General features: G+C 47.2%; 5 protein-coding genes across 5 annotated transcripts; all 5 read right to left on the reverse strand.

Moving 5' to 3' along the window:
- Nucleotides 1-824: 824 nt before the first annotated feature.
- DFL_003679 (uncharacterized protein) lies at nucleotides 825-1370 on the reverse strand (the record flags this gene model as incomplete). Its single annotated transcript, XM_067632650.1, has 3 exons — nucleotides 825-853; nucleotides 919-999; nucleotides 1112-1370. 3 exons carry the CDS (start codon nucleotides 1368-1370, stop codon nucleotides 825-827), a joined length of 369 nt encoding a protein of 122 aa, XP_067490899.1.
- Nucleotides 1371-3125: 1755 nt separating this feature from the next.
- Nucleotides 3126-3698, reverse strand: DFL_003680 (uncharacterized protein; the record flags this gene model as incomplete). Its single annotated transcript, XM_067632652.1, has 1 exon — nucleotides 3126-3698. One exon carries the CDS (start codon nucleotides 3696-3698, stop codon nucleotides 3126-3128), a length of 573 nt encoding a protein of 190 aa, XP_067490900.1.
- Nucleotides 3699-5970: 2272 nt separating this feature from the next.
- DFL_003681 (uncharacterized protein) lies at nucleotides 5971-7276 on the reverse strand (the record flags this gene model as incomplete). Its single annotated transcript, XM_067632653.1, has 3 exons — nucleotides 5971-6130; nucleotides 6190-6920; nucleotides 7013-7276. 3 exons carry the CDS (start codon nucleotides 7274-7276, stop codon nucleotides 5971-5973), a joined length of 1155 nt encoding a protein of 384 aa, XP_067490901.1.
- Nucleotides 7277-8797: 1521 nt separating this feature from the next.
- DFL_003682 (uncharacterized protein) lies at nucleotides 8798-11920 on the reverse strand (the record flags this gene model as incomplete). Its single annotated transcript, XM_067632654.1, has 1 exon — nucleotides 8798-11920. One exon carries the CDS (start codon nucleotides 11918-11920, stop codon nucleotides 8798-8800), a length of 3123 nt encoding a protein of 1040 aa, XP_067490902.1.
- Nucleotides 11921-15700: 3780 nt separating this feature from the next.
- On the reverse strand, nucleotides 15701-18857 carry DFL_003683 (uncharacterized protein; the record flags this gene model as incomplete). Its single annotated transcript, XM_067632655.1, has 3 exons — nucleotides 15701-17038; nucleotides 17104-17492; nucleotides 17558-18857. The coding sequence occupies 3 exons, from the start codon at nucleotides 18855-18857 to the stop codon at nucleotides 15701-15703; spliced, it is 3027 nt and encodes a 1008-aa protein (XP_067490903.1).
- Between the last annotated feature and the right edge of the window lie 1249 nt (nucleotides 18858-20106).

Genomic DNA, 20106 nt, shown 5'->3' on the forward strand with positions numbered 1-20106 from the left:
GACGAGGGTATCTGTCGCTAGTGTTGCAGGATGCAGGAACGGGAGGCACATAAACGAAGGACTACGTTCGGTCGGACAGATGCAAGTTCATCGACAGGGAGAAAAGGAAGACGGAAGATACTCGAGAGTCAAGTTCTATAAAAACGAACGGTGAGTCCGAGGTAATTCAAGAGGAAGAGAGGAAAGGAGACGCCATAATTGCTTCTAAAAGCACTCGAGAAGACCTCTCCGTCGACTAGAGGGAAATCTCCGACCTGCAAAACTTGATGCTCCCAGCCAACCAAAGACTCAGACCGCCGGGCAGTGAATACCATTTTTTGGGCGAATTGGGCCTAACCGTTCAAGGTTTGTGCACCAGTAATGGACCCATCCCGCCTGCAAGTCTCTCGGTTGAGCACTATGATTGATCCAATGGAATGGCCCCGGTCCGCAAAGCCAAGTCCGTCGGCGCTTATTCTGTTGCCCCGCTTTCGAATTCGGCTTGAGTAGGTGGGCAAACTCAGGTGATTGGGCGACCGTCTGTCCAGCCTGTCTCATTGCGGCCCAGTCATTGGTAGAAGGAAAAGGGAAGACAATGCCCTTGTTCTCTGAAGCTGGAAATTCTATTCACTTTGGATCACTGTGGAGGCTTTTATGTGGCCAACGGCGGCGAAAGCGTGACTTTTTTTTCTCTCTTCGCATTCATAAAGGGCTGCGATTCAGCCCAGTTGGAGTTTTTGATAGCAAACATGGCTGGTCTTGTGTCAACCCAGTTTCATTATAAAGTAACCCAACAAATGCCAAAACACCAAAAGGAAAGAAACATAGAAGCAATGCAGATCAAATCAAGCGGTAATCTGGACCTTGTTCTTGTCTAATGCCACGAGTTAATAAAAGGGACAAACTCAATGTTCTGGAGGGCGGGAATATCGAACTCACAGAAAGCAACGTAACCCTTGATGTTGGAAGCCGCCTCCTTTGGTTCGGGATAGTACCACGCAGCATCCACGAGAGGGTTCCCTACTCAAAGTGGGCCTACTGTTAGCCGTCTATCCAATCGCGGTTGTTCACGAACGCCTTGGCTCTGCCAAACTATGGCCGTTTGTGGCTTTTTAAGCTGCAATTGACATACCGTCACCGATATCGATGGTATAATAGCTTGCCAACCCCTTCCATGGACAAGCCGTATGGGTCTGGGTTGTCTTGAAGTAGTCGGATTTCAAGGACTCGGGCGGGAAGTAGACGTTCCCCTCAACTTTCTCATATTGGTCGGTTTCGGCGATAACAACGCCGTTAACAGTAGCCTTGGCAGACATTTTGGAACCAGAAGCTGAGTCTTGGGCTTGAGTATCGTGTTTGAAGATGGATTTGATCCTATCCGTGAGGGTCATGTTCGTTGACTATTGAACCGACGATGGAGCAAGAGGCTTTTAAGTCGGAACCTTTGTAGGGTTTGTCAGCAACTGCCATCGATGGCGTACGATTTTATGGCGGGGTAAGCTAAGCTAGGTTGTAGCAAAGCTTATGCTGCAACTGTCGGGCACAGACAATGTCGCCGTGCTGACATCTAGCGGGAAAAGCGGGCTTGACAAAGCTTGTGTTCGATCAATTGCGTTATCAGAGCCGGCGAAGCAAGAGTATTTGGAATCTCAACAGATCGAATTTTCCCAATATCGATACTTGCACTTACTGGAGTGTCCCCTGACAAATGTTGGAAGTCTCGGCTCGTAATGTTGCTAGAATTCGAGACTCCAACGCATCATCTCCTGCCATAGCTTACCCCACACGTACGCAGCTCGTCGAATTTATTTGTCACGGCAAATACAGAAGCCCAGGCTAAAAAATCTAAGATAGTATTCATTTATTTCTCAAAATTTAAAAAAAATAAAATTGGGTTTTTATAACGAAGTATACATAGCCTAAGCTAGTATCAAATTCTAGAAGGCTTAACGCATGTATATGCATCGTCTCCTGCGCAGCCCACTCGAAGGGTATATATACGCAGGTGTTTTGCAAAATTTCTTCCTTTTGTTTATCGTATGAACGTGCAATCTTAACCAGGAGTTCCTACGGCATACATGAGTACACTCTGTCTCGCGGACCTGCCCCGGACCTACCACCGGTGCACCACGCGGCCACATGGGTGCATAAGGTATCCACTACTCTATAGATCTATACGAAGTATTCGACTATAGCAGTGGTCGAACTCGCACCCTTCTTCCGGCCAGGGCGCAAGATTTATTTCATGTTGTTCGTATGGGCCGCCAATCCCTTGAAGCAGTTTGAGGAATTCTTGTCGTTCGGGAGCATGTGACTGCAATCTATATCTGCGAGAAAGGATCTCGGTGATTCCGTGCCATGTTTCCTGATAAGGCGGACAACTAGAGATATGATATAACCTCTCAAGCGATGCTATCTCGATCCACTTTTTGAAAATCGCCGATGTAGTCACCTCAATAGCAATTTTCGTGAGATTTACAACATGGCTTGACCCCAGCCTATGGATGGGAAGGGACAGCTAGGATAAGGTTTCTTCCTCGTTTGATTTGAAAGCCAGGATGATAAGGCCCAAGAGAGCCTCCTCGCGTATGTCCACGAATGAATCAACCGAATAGGTTGGGTTCTGCGGAAGTAGGTAGAAATTTTGACAAATTGCTGCTACGAGAATTGGAGGAAAGGATCCCACGTCAACGTTCGGGTCCAGCCTTGTGTTATTCGCAATAATATTTCCGGTACTTGAAAGTTCGTAGAGATGGAGCCAAGGGTTGTAGGCGTATAGCACAGAGGAAATGCCTGCCAGGGTATGGACAGTACGATTTTCAATGTTCCAGAACGGAGCTTGGAACGGAGAAAGTTGAAGCCCTTGTGCAACACTGCCGCCGTAAGGAAATCCATCCCTCGAATATCTGTGAAACTGAGATCTCCATATGTGGCTTGTTTTGTGAATATATCTGAGCAAATCAGATCTAACGCTGTTGGAAGGTTTTGCCGTAGAGCGAAATGGATACCGGTCTCGTTGAGAAGGTTACGCTGTCGTATTGATCCCCATGTCCTCGGAAACGAATGCTTGAGCAACTCCATTATTTCTTTCCATGAAAGTTAGCGCCCGATGCCATAACTGATCGATGCTCCGGCAGGATTGCTGGCTATTTTGGACCGTGTACTGGGAAAGGCGAAAGCTTTAATCTTTTGATTAAATCTGACAAGTATCGCTCCGCACACTTGATGTCGCTGATCGATACAGACTTGATGGGGCTGGGGTTAAGATATGAAGGAAGAGTCGAGGATTTGATAACAAGAAATAGCCTTCCGCACTGCTGTTCACTGGAACGCTTTTCTTCTAGGCGCTGCGAAGCCTCGTATTGTTTGTTTTGCTCGTGGACTGCCGTTTCCCCGTAGGTTTCTGGCGAGTCCACGAGTATACATTCAAGCACGTTAGCTTCGTAAACCCGTCTGTTCGCGCTATGGTACCTAATCGCCATTTTTGCTTCGCCTTGGACATCCTTCAATGCCTCTGAAAGTACATTTTCGTATGCCAATTTAATTCCCCGCAGTCTGGTAAAGTTTTGAAGCAGAAGGTCTTTGCTCGTGGGGTACTTGTATTCATTAATGGATGAGGTCTGCTGAGCCGGTGTAGATATATTCTGACCTAGGACTTGGTCGCTCTGTAGGAATTGTTGGTTTCCGAAACCGAATAGCTCCTTGGAACAGCGAATCATCGTATTCGCGAAGTCCCGATAGAAGGTACAGAAGACAATCCAAATCTTTGACACTAGTCCCACCGTAATAGCGTGTTAGTATATATACTTCTTTGTGTGCTGATGCGAGACCAACTTGTGCTAAAACATTTTACGCTTGTATTCTCTTTTCGCGTCTCAGCATCGGAGCACGGGGAACTAACATTTCAATCGAGGGCCGGATAGCTATTCTCTTAGTTGCTAGTTTAAAACTATCGCCTACCCATTGAGGCATCTCGCCCGCCAAGTACCATTCTGAGCAGGAATAGCCCCGCTTGATACATCGCTCACATTGGTTCGGTCATTTTCTTTCGCTTGGAGAACACTACGGCGTTGAAATGAATTAGTTTGCGCAGCTCTACGTTAATGTAGAGTTCTTATGAGGGCTTGATACCTTCTTCTTCTTGTCTCGACGGCAATATATGCACTTTAACATCTTCAAAGTATTGGCAGAGACATATAGCTCCCTAAATACGAAGCGCCACCTCGTCGCCAAAACTATAGCTTGCTAGTAGTACGGCTAACACCTAACGATGTCGGTGTTGAATTTTGGGAATATAATTTAGGTGTGGCATGTATATGGTCTTATATCGATGATGCTAGGGTTGATATTGGTGTTTTTAAAAGACCTGTGGGCTAGATTTCAGTCTCGAGTCAACCGGATCCGTAGTTCTACTTATGGTGCTTTCGGAAAAGATCGAAGGTGAAGAGGGTGCCATTGAAAGATTATATACATTTCGCGAACTCGATATATGATCTCGTGGAAAGATGTACAAAGTAGTACGATGGATCGATTGATATTTATCGGGCAATGGTGGAGGCCAGTCTCAGGGCTAATGCGACATGCAAGTGCCCGGAGTGGTGCATAAGTGGAGTAATTTCTTATTCCGGGCGACGTGGTGGTGTCGCGGGAGACTTAAGACTGTTTTGCTCGAATACCTTTCGCACTCTTATGGAGGATTAGAGTTGAGGTCGCAGCGGCCCCAAGCGAGAAGGATTCGATTTGCGAAACGGTTATCCAAAACACGGCACCTACATACGTCGCCGAGAACACCCACAACTGTTCTGCGTCGATTGAAAGGCCTTGGCAAGCCTCTGGCCTCCGAGACCTCCTTAGCATCTATGTATGCATGCCAGCACCCTCCGCGGCTCAACTCGGGGAGGCTAGCGGTTGACCTCTACCACCATTGGATTGGAATGGAATCCAGGGAACCTTGAGAATAACAATTTTCAAACACGGCACTACCCTTAACCATCGGGATGATCTAGTTCATGCGGGTGTTAGCGTCAAACATTTTGACCCAGGTACACCACCTGGATATATGGAATCTGTTTCTTTTCTTTCGAAAAAGTTATTCAGCAACGCTGAGTGTTGTCAGCCTTGTTGGATTATTCTTGTGTGACATGAAAATCATTGGCCGGGCCGCACGCGAGGCGATATCAAGCATTCGCTGGCGAGCCGAAGGGGAATGCGCCGAGGGACCGAGACTATTATGAAGTATGACAATGTAAGCACGGAGACGAACTCGTAAGCAAAAAACCTCGTGTTATTTAGTTTTAACTTTGGTATCCAGAAAATCGATAGACTGGATAAAAATTAAAATACACCAGTACCTCAGAACGCACGCAAGTCTTCTCAACTTGACTAGCTCGACGAGGTAAAAGAAAAGAATGGGTAAAGGTTGGGTCTACCGTCTTAGAGCAAGAATCATTAAAGTTACAGAATATTCGTTATAAGGGGGTATATCGAAAAAGGGCGAAAGAAGAAAAACGCCGGTTGTACATGAAATGATGAAGGGTAGTAAAAATACAGACCCCACAGCTGCTATTGTGCTGAAGGGGTTAAAGTAAGGGGGTGCACCGTAAGAAGTGAAGGTGAAATGAAGAAAGAAAAGAATCGGTGCCTCCCAGGGATCCCCGTAATAAAGGTTTTGGTAGCGAATACATGAGATGAAGAGAAGAAAAGTATCATAAGGGGTGGGCATAAAATAAAAGTTGCTACAGGGTGGCGTACTAAACGCGCCTATTAAAAGTTACTGTAGACCAAAAATATTCTGCAATGGAAGGGAATGGTAAATATTCGATGGGGCATAAAGTGAGCAAAAGGGTATATGAAAAAAGGGGCTTTACAATGAAACGAAAGAGATTATTGTTAAGCGTTTGGTAAAGCGGGGTATGCTAGAAGTCAAGACTTTTAAAGCTCTTTGAATGGAGTCCTGTGAAAGACACCTGGGGCCGGTGGTGAACCCTTGTTCTACTGACGGGTCTTCTGAGCCTTTGGTCGAGTCCCAATGAACATGCATTGGCAGGAATCACTACGTCGCCCTTGAGGAAGGGAGCAAGTTGGACCGGAAGAGACCATCTGTTTTTCAGTGATCTTGTAGGTTGGAACGCCGTCTTCGAAAGTAACGAGGCTGTGGCAGTGGTTAGCAAGTGTCCAGGGTATTATGAGTGAGCGAGTGGAAATGCTTACACAATAGCAGGTCGTTGGTAGAAACAGCCCTCGGATGACAATTTGCCTTCAATGTCATCTGTGGGGTAGACCCAGCTGGACATCAAGCCATGTCGACTAGGGGTCAACTTGACCTCAGTTTTCCCGGTTTGGCTGAAGATACCCTCGGAAAAGATGCCGGTGAAGGTTCCATCCTGGTTCATGTCGAGGTCGAAAGTAAATTTTTCACCGGCTCCAGGGACGAGGAATCTACTATCAACGCATCTTTCGAATTCGGATTCCTTCGAGCTGCACATGTCAACGACTGTGGTATCCTCGGGTGAAACAGTTTCCAATCTGGCAGTGGTCATGTTCCAGTTTCCAGCGAGCATGTCAGAGGTAAGAACAGCATCGCTCTCAGCGACGATCTCTTCCTTGGCCCGTCTGATCCTCGGAACAATATAGCAGAAGTTTAGAAGAAGGGCAATGAGAAGAAGGACGAGCGAGATACCGATGATGGAAGCGATGGTGCGACGTTTTTCATGCCACTTTCGCCCATCGATTGGAGATTTGGATGGATTGATCGACGAGACACGAGCATGGCTGGAGTTGAGTTTTGGAAGGCCGAGACGTCGCTGACGGTTCGTGAGGGTTGGAGAAGTGGGGGAAGTTGTCGAAGTGTAGGCTGGTGGCGGGTGGGGTGGCATATTGGCCGGAGGGAAGTAATCCCCGGGATTTCTAGGAGGAAAGCAGAATTGACGATCGAATTCAGCCTGTGGCTTTGTTAGCCGAACAATCCGCGATCTCAAGGTGCGATTTGACATCCTGTCGGCTTGGTGCATAAGTTCACAAATAAAAATCTTACCTCTCGTTCTTTCCAGTTGGCGGGTTCGTTGGTTGTGGTGTTATTCTTGTTATCATATGGAGAAGTTGGACTTCTATCAAAAGTAGGAGGTGCGACCGGAGCGGTTTCGCCAGTTGGAGTAGTAACCTCAATGCTAGGCAGGGGGCTAAGCGGTGGTGGGAGGAGAGCCGGACTTTGAGGTCGAGAACGTGGGTTATGCTCCTGCTCTTCTTGACGACTGGTGATGTCCGTTCTAAGGACAAGCGACTTTGGATTCTGGACCATTTTTTCCGACTCCGATTGTTTCCTTTATCTGTCTAACGGGTAGTCGAGAGTATCCCTGCTGCTTCTTTAATGCCTTCTTGCGGAATTGTCGAATCAACGGCGGTTATTAATTGTAGATGTGGTTGTAGATGCCTGTCGGTGTTGGGGTATCGGTGTTTGTGTTGTGGGAGATGTTGAAATGCCAGCGACGCTGTTGAGAGAATGGTCGGCGTCGACACGAAAGGTATAAAATCAATTGATTCCAGCGCGGATTCTCACAAAGAACAAGCGAAATGTTAACGAAAGACTGGCTTCGTCGGCTTCCTCCTCTTTCGCCCTCGATGCAGCGGATTTTTTGGTAATGCGAATGAAAATCGGTGAGGAAAAGGGAAATAAAACTGACTGACCGTGCAAGACTGAAATTTTATTTGCGGGCGGCCTTGCAGATTAAGGGGAAAAGCAAAGCAGCTGGCCCAGGCCGCCGGTTGTCCACGCCAGGAAAGTCAAGAACAGGAACCCCAAAGGCTTGTGTTCCGCGATTCGTTGGAGGCCGCTCATTCGCCGGGGCTAATACTTTAATCACCCCATGCTTGCTCCGGTTTAATCAATCAACGTTGCAGCAAGCAGGAAACGGTTCTCCCAGGGCACGGTTGGAGCATGGTTGGGAGAGCCATTCCTTCCGACCCTCTCTGCCAATTGGCAGGGAAAGTTTCAATCGAGCGGCATGAGGTCGAGACTCATTTCGCCATTTCACCCACCGAAATTGCGAATTGGCGTGCTGTAGCGTAGCGATAGGTTCAAGCCACTTGCCTCAGCAAAATTGGAATTGTTGCACGAGCAAAAAGAGAGCGACTGTCTGGGGAACCGCTTCGGTTTGGTAATTAAAAGACCATGTCGTGTCGTCACTCAGGGGCATCGTCCGTTTCAGGGTCGTAAATGGCGAAAACAATGCCCAAGATTGGAAATTTTAACCACATTGAGCACGTTAAATTTCGGGATTGCCATTCGTGAGACCATTCTTCCATCGAAGGGACCAGAAGGAAAAGAAAAAGCCAAGTCCTTATCGATTGCCTACTGTGTATCTTGTGTATCGTCTTTCATGGTATCCACCTTCATAGATGTTATTAAGTATTTAGAGGGGTTCGCTAGGTCGAATTATGTATATAGATCGAGAAATTAATATGTAACAGAAGAGGCTGAAAAACAAAGTGAATGCTAATAAAATGAACGTATCGACGATATCTGATGCGGACCATGGAACCGAGGGTATATTATATACAATAAGATCTGGCGGGATTCTCCAAAGGTGTTACCAAATTGAAACCATGGTAAAAGAACTCCTGAACAAATGAAAGCTGAATGGATCCGTCGTTTAAAACGTTAAAGGAAAGATTAGTAAGAAAATTCAAAGCGAAGAAAAGTAATATATATATATATATTAATATCCTGGTCAGGAATGTGAGGAAGGGGCATTCCCAGCAAAAGTTATCATCGTCGTTAATCCCGGATCCATGTCAGTCGTCTGAGCAAAAAAATAAATTTTTAAATCATTGGCATCTTGATGTGAGGGTGTTCGCGAGGCCGTCCGGAGCTATAAACCTTGTCTCTCTCGTCTTCGAGCTCGAGCATCATGGCTAGCTTGAAGCTCTCTTCCAAATCGGCTTCTAACTTCTTTCTTCTGTATTCGTCTTTCTGTGCTTCAAATTGGATCGCTAGATGCTCCTTTCGGATTTCCTTGACGGCGGCGAACCACTGCTCGTCTGCGTATTCCCTTCTAGCAGCTTCGTGCCATGCCTCGTACTGTGATTCTAATTCGACACCTCGTTGACGGATGATCTGTTGTTTGATGTCTTCGATATCCGCAAGAACTTTGTTTCCGATGTCTGAAAACTCGACAGAGTAGGTATGCTTCAGTTCATCCTTCTCCTCCTCTTGTTGCAGTTTCAGTCTATCCACCGCAGCTTTGATGCGCTCGTCTCGGTTCGGCTTGCCACGGTGTTGCCTGGTGAGGACCATGATAATATCATCCTCCTCTTCTTCGAACTTGGAATCGAGAATCTTAAGTTCGGCCTCCAATTGAAGATCCAATTCCACCGATCTCTCTGAAACTCGGGTTTGGAAAGTGTCGTCCTGCTCGAGTAAAAGGTCATCGAGTCTAGCCTCTCCCTCTTCGTGATTTTCCAACAATTCAGCACGAGCAGCGGCGAGTCTGGCTGCCATTAGTTCGAATTGCGCGTCGAGCAATTTCTCTAATTGCTTTGTGAGCTTGTCATATTTTTTAGACAGATCGGTCATCCTCGCTTCGTCCTTGCGTTTCTTCTCCATCTTCTCTTTGTCCTTTCTCAACCGTCTAGCTTCTTCTTGTGCATACTGTTCCCGGCTGACTTTCCGTTCATAAGCGATGATGTCAACCATGGCTGAATGCACCGTCATTTCTTCAATACGGTCGTCGGTATCGTCGCCGCTCGCCGACTCATACATGCGAGTCTTACCCCAGTCCATAAACTTATCCTCGTCAAGCCTGCAGATACAAGGGTCTCCGCCGGTTGCGCCACATCCGAAGCAGAGTTCGTCATCCTTTGGGCACGTATCGCCGTCGAAATGAGCCCTCCCTCGACAGTTGGGGCACACCTTTGTCTGGCAAAACTGGCATACAAGACATTTTGTCCTAAAGTCGTTGACCGACTCAAGAGGAACGAAACGACCGCATGTTTCTGTGGGACAGTAAACACGGTCCTCTGGAGCATGGGAGTATTCGCGAATTTTGTGATTCAATGCTGCCTGTTCGGAGAGGTTGCAGACGGCCTTGATTGTTCGCACTGGGATACGAGAAGTACAACATTTTGGTGGGAAAGCGATCTCGTCATTGAGAGATGCGAGGATGATTGAACGGAGGCAACCATTACAATATTTGTGATTGCAATCAATAGCCGTCATCCGTCGAGCCGTGAGGTCTTCCATACACATGGCACAGCTGTTGTCATTTTTCCTTGAATTAAAACCCCCTAAGAAAGAATCTCTCATGGGAGAATACGCTGGTAAGGAATCACGATTTGCAGGCCCCCACTTGCTAAATGCTGTCCACCTAGCCATTGCGGCAGCCGATGGTTGCGTGGGAGACACGGGAGACGCGTTTTCGGTTGCGCCAGCGTCGGATACGCTAGTAGCCGTGGTCGAAATGGACCGTCGGCTGAAGATAGTACCTTCGGCTGTATGTGTTGAAGCACGGTGGCTGTTGTATCCAACCTCCTCGACGTTGACGCTAAGCTCTTCACCGGCATCGTTCCGTTTTGTCTTAGGTTCGGTTGAACTTTCGACATTAGGTTGGGCGGGCGCTAAAGTCTGAATCCGCTTAATATCGAGTTCAAGCTGCTCATCGTTGTACAGATTGAGGATTTCAAGAGCGGTATTCTCGGGGATAAACGAAAGTTCTGGTGGAGGAGCGTACAGCCTCCACCACTGACCAGCGCGGTCTGAACCTCTCAGATGCGCTTTAAGGTCCTCTGTGAAGCCTGGCTTGAGTACTGTTTCTTCTTCCTCAAAGGGAGGAGGTGGCGGGTAGTCGGCTGGGAACTCCCCAGACTCTTCAGGTGCCGGCCTTGGCGCGAAAATGGACGGATCTTTTTCAGGTCGAGGAGCTGATGTCGATGGGCCTGGTTCTATCGGCAATTCTGCCGTGTCCAATGGTAGGTCATTATAGAGTTTTTCGTTAATGATGTTTGTATGCGGGCTTGAAGGCACCAGCCAGTGTTGGCGCTTCTTATCCTTTTCTTCATCTAAATCGGACGAGTCTGAACCTTTTCGGCGACGGTCTTGGTCAGAATCCTCTGATCTGGGAGGTATATGCCGTTCAATTGGTGGTGGTATCGATGAGGAAATCGGCTCGGATTGAGTTTGAAGTGGTGGAGGTCGACTACGGGGTCCTAATACAGGGCTACCTGGTCCGGTAATCGGAGTCTTTGGTTTCACTATCGTAGCTGGAGATAACGACGACATGATAGGATCTTCTTTTGGGTTTGGTATCACAGGAGCAACATATGGCTTGGGGGGGGGAGGAGGGGGTATACTCTGTCTGCCACCGAATAGAATATCACTGGCAGATAGGTTTGTTTTCGGTTCTGGGGTGTCGACATGATAAATTAGAGATGAATTCACAGAAGGGGGCCCAGATGATTCTATCGATGATCTGGTTTCTGGCACTCGTTCACCAGGTGTCGGTGAGACCACTCGGAGTGAGGTGGTTGATGGGACTGGTGAAGTTGGCCGGCCATCCTGTGATACTGACGATTGAGATCGCAATCCAAACATGGGCGACGATGGTCTGAACGAGAGAAGATCGAAGCGTGAATGCCCTGATGCGTTTTCCTGTCTGATATCCTTTGACTTCTTCTTCCTTCTGTGGCCGAATAAGTTCAAACCTCTCTTGAGTAATGTTTCCTCGGATTCAGTCGACCCCTTCGTAGACTGGGTAATCGTTCGTCCAATGTCCGGTCGTTCACCAGCGACATCGCCTGTATCCACACCTAGCATCATTGCTCGTCGTCCTGCGTTTTGTCGTTCAGCTTCAGCTGCTGCGGCCGCTTCCTTTTCTAATTTTCGTTGTTTCCGTATATCTTGTAAGAAGGGTGATCTTGTCATGAGCATATATCCAGACATGCTACTCATTTCGAAAAAAAAAGGAAGATTTGGCGGGATTCGTCCCGCCTGGCAACTAATATAGTATTTAATGCAATCCTGGTAAACCAGTAATATTCGGGTGGTCAATTAGTAGAGGTGTGTGTGGGCTTCGTGGAAAGAGCGCTGGGGCGGGTTTGGAGGCGGGATCCTGGCGATCAGATTGGGTAATGGGAAGTTCGGGGTTGTATGGGCCGCCAAATAGCACCTTTTTGGATGAAATTGTGAGAATTGATGGGATAATGAAATGATCAAGAGGCCACTAGCACTATATCATCTATTCATCAAACGTATTGTCGCCGTTGTTCAAGTTAATGTTTGGTGGTTAATGGTTTGTTCTCCGAAGAGGGAAAATGGATGGTTCAAATCTAGCTAGGTGCAGTTTGTCGTCGCAAATTGTCGCATCGCATTCACGGAAGAAAAGAAATAAGTGGAAACGGCAAAGCTCTAGCGTCTCCGCCAATCGAGCAAGTAAAATATGACGAGTCGAGGTCGGTGAGATTGAGATATGCAGTTTCAGCGGCGTTTGTGAGTGCTCTGTCAGGTCCTGTTTCTTGAATACAAGCGGTTTAGCTTTCGTTTCCCTGCCCCAGAAGACTCGCGGCCAGATCTTCAGACGAAGGGAATATGTCACTGAACCCACCGATGGACCTTCCTGCACTCTAAATGCGCAGCTCGGTCGCAGCGGTTTGGTGAGGGTGTGTGCATAAGCACGGAGCTTGGGTTGTTTCTGCCCTGAAACTAATGTCCACTCCTTTCGGGGGAACTAGCAGCAATCGTAACGAAGGGCGTTTTTCGAGACCTCGATAGCAAAAAGCGTGCGGCTTTGCTTCAACGAATCCTGATACTGATAATTGTAAAAGAACAAGGCAATCAATTCACAGTCTCGAGTATCTCGGACTAGTTCGACGCCTCCAAGTTAGAGTTCAGCATGATATCAGTTTTTTTCCACATAATTCCGTCGACATGTCGGCCACCAAAAGGCGATCTTCCACACGAGAACGGTGGGAATATTTTTCTGTGTTAAGATTTCCCCACCTGCAAGCATCAGCTCAGCCCGTAATTAACCCTGTTCACACAAGTATCGGCGTGAGGGTGAGACACCAAAGACCCACAACTTGGAACGTCGAACCCCACCACCAACAACCGACTTTTTGGGTTCCAAATTGGTGCCCGCTGCGGACCATTCGGGTACCGTTGTCTAATCAAATTGCGGAAGATATATATCATCTGCCATCTTCCTTTGACGGGGTATGCCTGTCGAGAGAAGTAAGTAGGATATCATATATATCATCGATTATGATCAGCTGTAAGACCGTGGCCATGTCATAATCGAACGGCCCGGTTCACGTCATCTATAACCGTGACTGGGCAGATGGTACGCAGGTGTTTCCAAATCTTCCTCTGAACTGAGGTACCATTCCGTCTCACGCTGCAGAGCAACCAGCCTTCGTTGAGCCTGTATGCAGAGCCTTCTGCGTGAGAGGGATATATCGCTCCGAAGCTCACATTTTGGTTTTACACACTCCTTCCAACCTAGTTGGATTTCCTGCAAGCGGTGCCGATAACCTTTCGGAAATGTGGCAGGGATCTGGCCCGTTACCTGCCAAGCTTGCGAGGCTCGAACTGTGGTACTAATGGTCTGCCTATCAAGCTAGGCCAACCGAAAGTATCCATCTCAACTTTAGTACCTATTCTGGCAGGTAGCCATGAGATCTGGATGTTCATGTCCTATTCTGATCTTGTGGGAGGCCACGAGGTATCGAGAAGAGTTCTGCGCTGCTTCCGGTTCTATGAAAAGATACATTCTGACACTAGGGCCTGCATCTTTTCTTCGGTGGCGTTTGAACCGAACAGTCACAAATTATTAGGGTGCCCAACTAATCATTTCTCGTATACTTTCTTGATTCGGCGGCGTGCTGTCATCAAAAAGCGCTTCTTCAATCTTGTGCCCGAGATTGCGATGGCATGCAGCGACAAGTGCGACATCAACCTTGCATCCCGATGAGAGCTCGTTTCGGGGAAGACACTAGTATTTTATTGTCGACGATCTATCTATGGATTCATATTACCGTGAACCTTTCACCGACGGTTAACTAATCTTTCTGTCGTGCAACCAATGGAATAACTATACACAAAACTGCGCAGGCCCGGTTAAAGTGTCAAAAACAACTTACCGAGGTGCAATTAATCTCCACAAACCTTTGATGCAATTTCAGCTGTCAGTCAGATGGTTATCGTGATATCGGTAGACAGTCTTTCAAACCCATCGACAGCAGGCCAATGAGAAATTGTAGTTCTGGAGTTTCATCATCGGATTATGCAGGAGCAGTTTCCGAAACGTCGACAAAGAAAATTATTAATAGACGACAACACAGAAATTTTCTCACGTCATATTTTCCCATCCACTCCGAAAATTGCGGAGGGAAAATTAACAGGAATCGCGCATTGGGGCTTGGAGAGGATATCCTGACATGGCCACGAGGGATTGAGACATCATGTTAAGACAGGCACTTATTCTTCGGGGCTAGGATCTACCCGTTTGGTCTAGTTTGAACAGCCCAGTGTCGAGATAGGGTTCATCTCGAAAGTCGAATCAGCTCTCCGACGTCAAAAATATCTTCCTTCTCCTGCATAAAAACAACGTTGAGATCGATGGTAGAGATTTCGTTTTCCCTCATGCATATGCACAAGCATCATGAGGCACGGCCCCAAGTTTCCCGCGTATCAACTGTCGTTTAACGACCGAATGGGGTTGCTGTTTCGTCTAGCTAGATGTCAAGGCAGGGGGGAACTCTGGAGCTGGGAAACCCATGCATACGTCCCAGATGAATACGGTTCTGCATGCCTCATGTATCTGCTTCTTGAGATTGCCGATTGTGCTTATGCTTGATCAATTGAGTGCCTAGGCCTTCAGTGGAGCAAGGACACACTTATAATTTCTTTCGTTACAATGGTAGCTATTTAAGTAGTTCGCTGATTCCTTCACTGTTTCCTGGAAGTCCCCGGGTTATGCGTGACGCGAAAACCAAATTACTAGCTCTATTTCAGGTTCTAATGGATTTCAGAGTTCATTTGATATGTGTCTATGGGTATCTAATACCTGGGGATTAATGATATGCCCGTCAGGCAACCGAAACCAAGACCTTGAGCTCGTGAGTGGCCATGTCTCACTACATTAACCTAGAGGCCCGAATTATACTCTGCCAGCCGAACGCGCCAGTTTATCAAAGTATCAATGCTGAGTGGTGCGACAATGATCATATGGTCGTATATTTCTCGAACATTGACAAGCACCTGCCTCTCTATTTAACAGATGACTGGTCAGTTTAAACTCAAAGGCCCTTGCCTATTTTATCGATATATTATGTAATTATTCAAGCATACTATATCCTGCAACAATTTATAGTTATCGTTCGCATTTTCGCTTCATGATTTATAATTTAGAAAAATCTTTCCCTTTATTAATTAAACGAATTAGCCATTATCGCGACTTTGATACATGTAGAAGGAGAGTTGCTCTGCGCATGATTTGTACTATATTTAAAAAAACCTGGACGACCTGGCACCAGAGGTGTAACGCTCACTATAGACCTCTTGGTATAAGAGAATAATCGACCCGCGAGAAGTACCTGCCCTCTGCAAATAAGCATCCACCCTTCCATTGTGATAGGTATTATCTTCAGCTTTATGCGAAGAAAATTCGGATATGAAATGCCCGATGCAATTGCAACTCAAGAAAAAGAAAGAGAAAAAAAAGAAATCATACAATCAAGTTCCGATAAGGGCGACTTCGGCAACTGTAGCTCCGAACTTGGCCTTAGGGCTCGCCTGATTGCCTGCAATGGTCAATCTGGCGAAACGCCCTTCGTACTCTCGGTCGAAGGCAACAGTGGTGCTATTGCCGTCCTCTATTTGGGGCTCGGTATATCGCTTGGGGTCCCATTCGATAGCAATTGCAACGTTCTCTTGTCCCCAAACACGTTCCCAAGTATTTGTATCATTGGATATTTCGAGAAGCCAGCTGTGTGGAACGGCTGCGCCCCAGGTGAGGATAACCTCACGGATTTTTCGGTGGTCGCTTGGAATCTGAGCATTATTCGGAGCTGGAGGGAAGGCGGCTGCAAGATCTATAGTAATACTACTGGGTGCCTTAGTGGCCGGTTGCCAGGTGGTAGCATTACTGCCGTCAACCGCAGCTAGTGGGAAGTGAGATGGCGCCCATGTGCTATTGCTTGTAACAGGAACACACTGAGCGAGGTTACCGTGTTGGAATGGCGGGTTCTTATGTGGAAGGCGGGTGGGAATAGTAAGAACTTCGTTAAGGAATAGGTAATATGTGCCAGCCTTCGCATTCTTATCTCCAATACGAACTGGGACAGCACCCTTATATTCGAGGTATGAATTTCGGGAGACAACACGCTTGATTGTGGTATTTTGTTGACCAATATAAACCTCAAAGCTTGCACCTTGCCATTTTATGGTCTTGTAGAGAATACCACCACTAAGATGGGGTGGGAGAGACGGCTCTAAATAGAAGACGTCTTGCATTGGCCGAAATCCGGTATATCCGTGAGTCCAGACTTGAAGGTACCCTCCATGGCCGGTAAGGAAGGGGAAGGCAGGGTTGGTTCCACCGTTCGTTCGGACATTGTCGTCCACCTGCTCAGAAAACTGGTACCAAGGTGCGCGGAGATACGTTTGGGATCCTTGAAGGGCATGTGTCCATGATTGACAACCGGTATCAATTAACTCAGCTGATACTACGGAGTAAACAGACCATGTCATGGCTGGGCCGTCCGGTGACTGGGCCTTAGCATAAAAGAAGAGATCGTTGCGTGCCTGGGTATCATTAAATTTGAATCCCAAAGGGTAGGATATCAAAGCAACATCGACTTGTTTGATGGTAACCGATCCGTTCATCCCGGTGAATTCCGGAATAATACCAGCTTCAGCGTCGTAGGGGATGAACATCTTCTGGGCAATGTTCGTCCATTTTGGCGGAGCAGAGAAACCGACCATTTTTGCGAGGCCAAGAGCGACGGAGAACAACTTCTTAATAGAAGCGTTTGTAAAAGCACCGTCATCGACGTGGTTGGCGTATTCATCCTAAGATAATGTCAGTAAATGTTGGTAGAACAAATTGAACTGTTTTCATTTAGAGAAAAACCTACTGGATCAGTAAGATTTGTAGTATGGTAGCTTCCGTTGATGAACGTAACGTATTCGGTGAAGAAGTTTGCAACCTTACGAATGATAGGCCACCCTTCGTTTTGTAAAAACTCCATATCCCCTGTATTGAGGAAGTACTCCCATGCAGCAAATGCGATGTCTGTGTTTAGATGATATTGATAATCAACACAAGGGCCCGTTCCAGTACAGTTTCCGAACCGCCCAGTTGTCCAAGAGTACACAGCGGTGTCCTCGCCGTATCCATATTCGCGTGCATTGCGTTCCGATTGGGCGAGCAGTCTGCTCCTGAAGTTTATAATTGGGAGGGCATACTCTGGCCAAATTGTAACAAGACCTGGGTATATCCAAAGATCCGCATCCCAAAAAACGACTATACAGCACGATCCATTAGATGAATTTATAAAATAGAAGACTAATAGAGGTTGTTGAACTTACATCCAGCATAACTGTCACTAGTCAGACCACCAACGGAGATAGAAGCATCGCTTCCAAGACGCTTGGGTCCCTTTCCGCTTCTAACTGCACAGAGCAAGTGGAAAAGAGTAGCCTGCAAACTGATTTGGAGCTCCTCGTCGTATTCAGCTAGGATGGTGCCATCCTCCCACAAATCATCCCAGGAGTCGTTATGCTCTGAAAGTAGCTGATCATAGCCAGCATCCGATGCAGCTAATGCTGCCGTTCTGGCAACTTTGTCTGTGCTTTCTGGGAATGCCTCACTGCTTGCGATTCCAACTGATTTGAAAACAGAGAATTTCTTTCCGGCGGTAAGACAGGCCTTGAAAACTTGTGAGACAGATGAAACATCCTTCGGGACCCATTTGATATTTTCTCCCGATGCACGACCCGAAGCAGTATCACTAAACTTGACAGTAGAGTAGACATACGCAGTGATATCAGGGAGGCCATGAGGATGGACGGCAGACCAGATGATATTTTCGGCTCCTTGTTCCATTCCAGTCCCAGCCGGCCACGTACGCAGAGCACCTCTTCCGTCAAGCAGATCTAGGAAAGAAACTTCAACATCATGACTGGCTACTACGTCCAATTGTATATACCCGACGTTGGCGCGGAACCGGCTAGCTATGACAGTATAAGTTAAGTCATAGGTGCAACCGCCGGCTGGACTCCAAGTAAGAGACGTCTTAACGACACCGTTCCTTAGACTCATAGATTGCATGAAGTTCGAAATCGTAGAGTTCTTTGTGCCAGGGCCGTAGGTGTCCCCAAGAGGAGTAATTAGGTACATAGTCACCCAGCTTGGCAAGCCCGCGATAACACTTTCACCACCCTTTGCAGCAAGCTCAGGGAAGTTGGTGCGGGTTGTATTGGGTTGGCTGTTCCAGAATCCAGAGACAGTACCAAAGGTGACTCGACGATTATCCAACGGCCACCCATTCACGGGCTGGGCTGGTCCATCAGTATCTGTATCATTGAAATCCTGTTGAAAACCGTGCCCTTCAGCGCCGAAACGTTGGCCGATATATCCGTTGGCAACGTACGGAGTATGCTGGTAAGCATTTTGGACTAGTTGGTGAGTGTATAGAGTGAAGGTTTTGTTATCCCAGTGAGGAGTTTCCAATGGTTCGTCAGACCAGACGTTTTCATTGGGTGGTGGGTTTTCGACTTGACGACGTTCTAGAGTATGGAACGGGCCTTTGGCCAATTTAGCCCATGGGAAGGCGGTTGAAGTACCCAGTAGGATGGAGACCAGCGAAAAGCGAATGAAAGGCTTCATCGTAGCGAGTGTTTCTATATAAGGCTAGACGCCGTGCCTGTAAAGAACGCTGTAGTAGTAGTCGCCTATTCTGAATGCATAAAAAAGAAAGTTAGATTTCAAATTAAAGGAAAGGGGTCTAGTCGGCTTCGTAAGTCTATGATTAGTAGGTGAGTTATAGGTGACAATGCTACGCAATGCTTGCTGGGCTGGTGGTGGTAGTAGTTATGGGGAGGTAGCTTCTCAATGCACCAACAACCTCCATAGCTTTAGCATTGCATCGCGGAATGCAGTCAACACCATGATCTTGACGTCGCCCAAATTGAGACGACATCAGAACCCAACAGACACTCTTCATTATACAGGCGAGGCAGCTTGTCTACGCAATTGGAGACATGTGCATCGTGACTATGGATGGTTGGGGGTGGATTGATTATAGGTGAGATTTCACGATACTTTCGAACTTACCTAAGTACTTATTTATTCCGCAACTCGGCTCATATATATATATTCCGAGTAGGGCGTCTAGAGATACCGTCCTAACTTCGGTCTGGCCGATGTAGGCAATTGGACGACAAATAGCCTTACTATGGCAATTCGGACCTCCTGGAGAATAGCTGAGGAGCGGTTTGAGGATATGACTGGTCCCTAACTCGACGAAACCCTCGCCTTCTTATAATACTGCATTTCCGAGTCTCCGTCACCCAGGAGCGACGGTAGCTAGCATGCTGCGCAGCGCCGACACGGAAGTACAAGCAAGCTGCTGAGGTCCTTCCAATCTTCAAAGAAAACGTCAGTTGGCAGATACTTGCCGACGATCCAACTAATGTCTTGCATAATCCTCGCGAAGGAAAATCCTTAGCTTTCCCCTCTTGCAAGGTTGTGAGAGCTGCCTGTTGAGGCATGCGGGTGTGGTGAGAAACTAAACGCGACTAACCTTTGGGATTAAGATTATTTTTTGGGGTTCATGGATCCGGGGTATATGTCGTATACCACGACAAGTACTCCAAGGAGTAATATCAAGGTATAGGTACCTTGCGAATGTCTGGATCGACGTTGTGATACTCGGGATGACCCAGGTGCTCAACGGTTCCTTGTCCAACACGACGACTTTGTATCCTATTGCACCAAGCATTCGCCCCAAGAAACAGGTTCTGCGCGCCCAGGTTTTAGTCTAAGGAAACCAAAGCTATTGCTTCCTTTCATCAAGACTTTCTGGTATGCCTGGCTTCCCATACGGTTAAGCAAGTGCTGATGCCATTCGATAGCT

The sequence above is a fragment of the Arthrobotrys flagrans genome (genome assembly GCF_004000055.1).
Source record: "Arthrobotrys flagrans strain CBS H-5679 chromosome Unknown unitig_0, whole genome shotgun sequence".
In the NCBI taxonomy this organism is placed as follows: Eukaryota; Fungi; Ascomycota; class Orbiliomycetes; order Orbiliales; family Orbiliaceae; genus Arthrobotrys; species Arthrobotrys flagrans.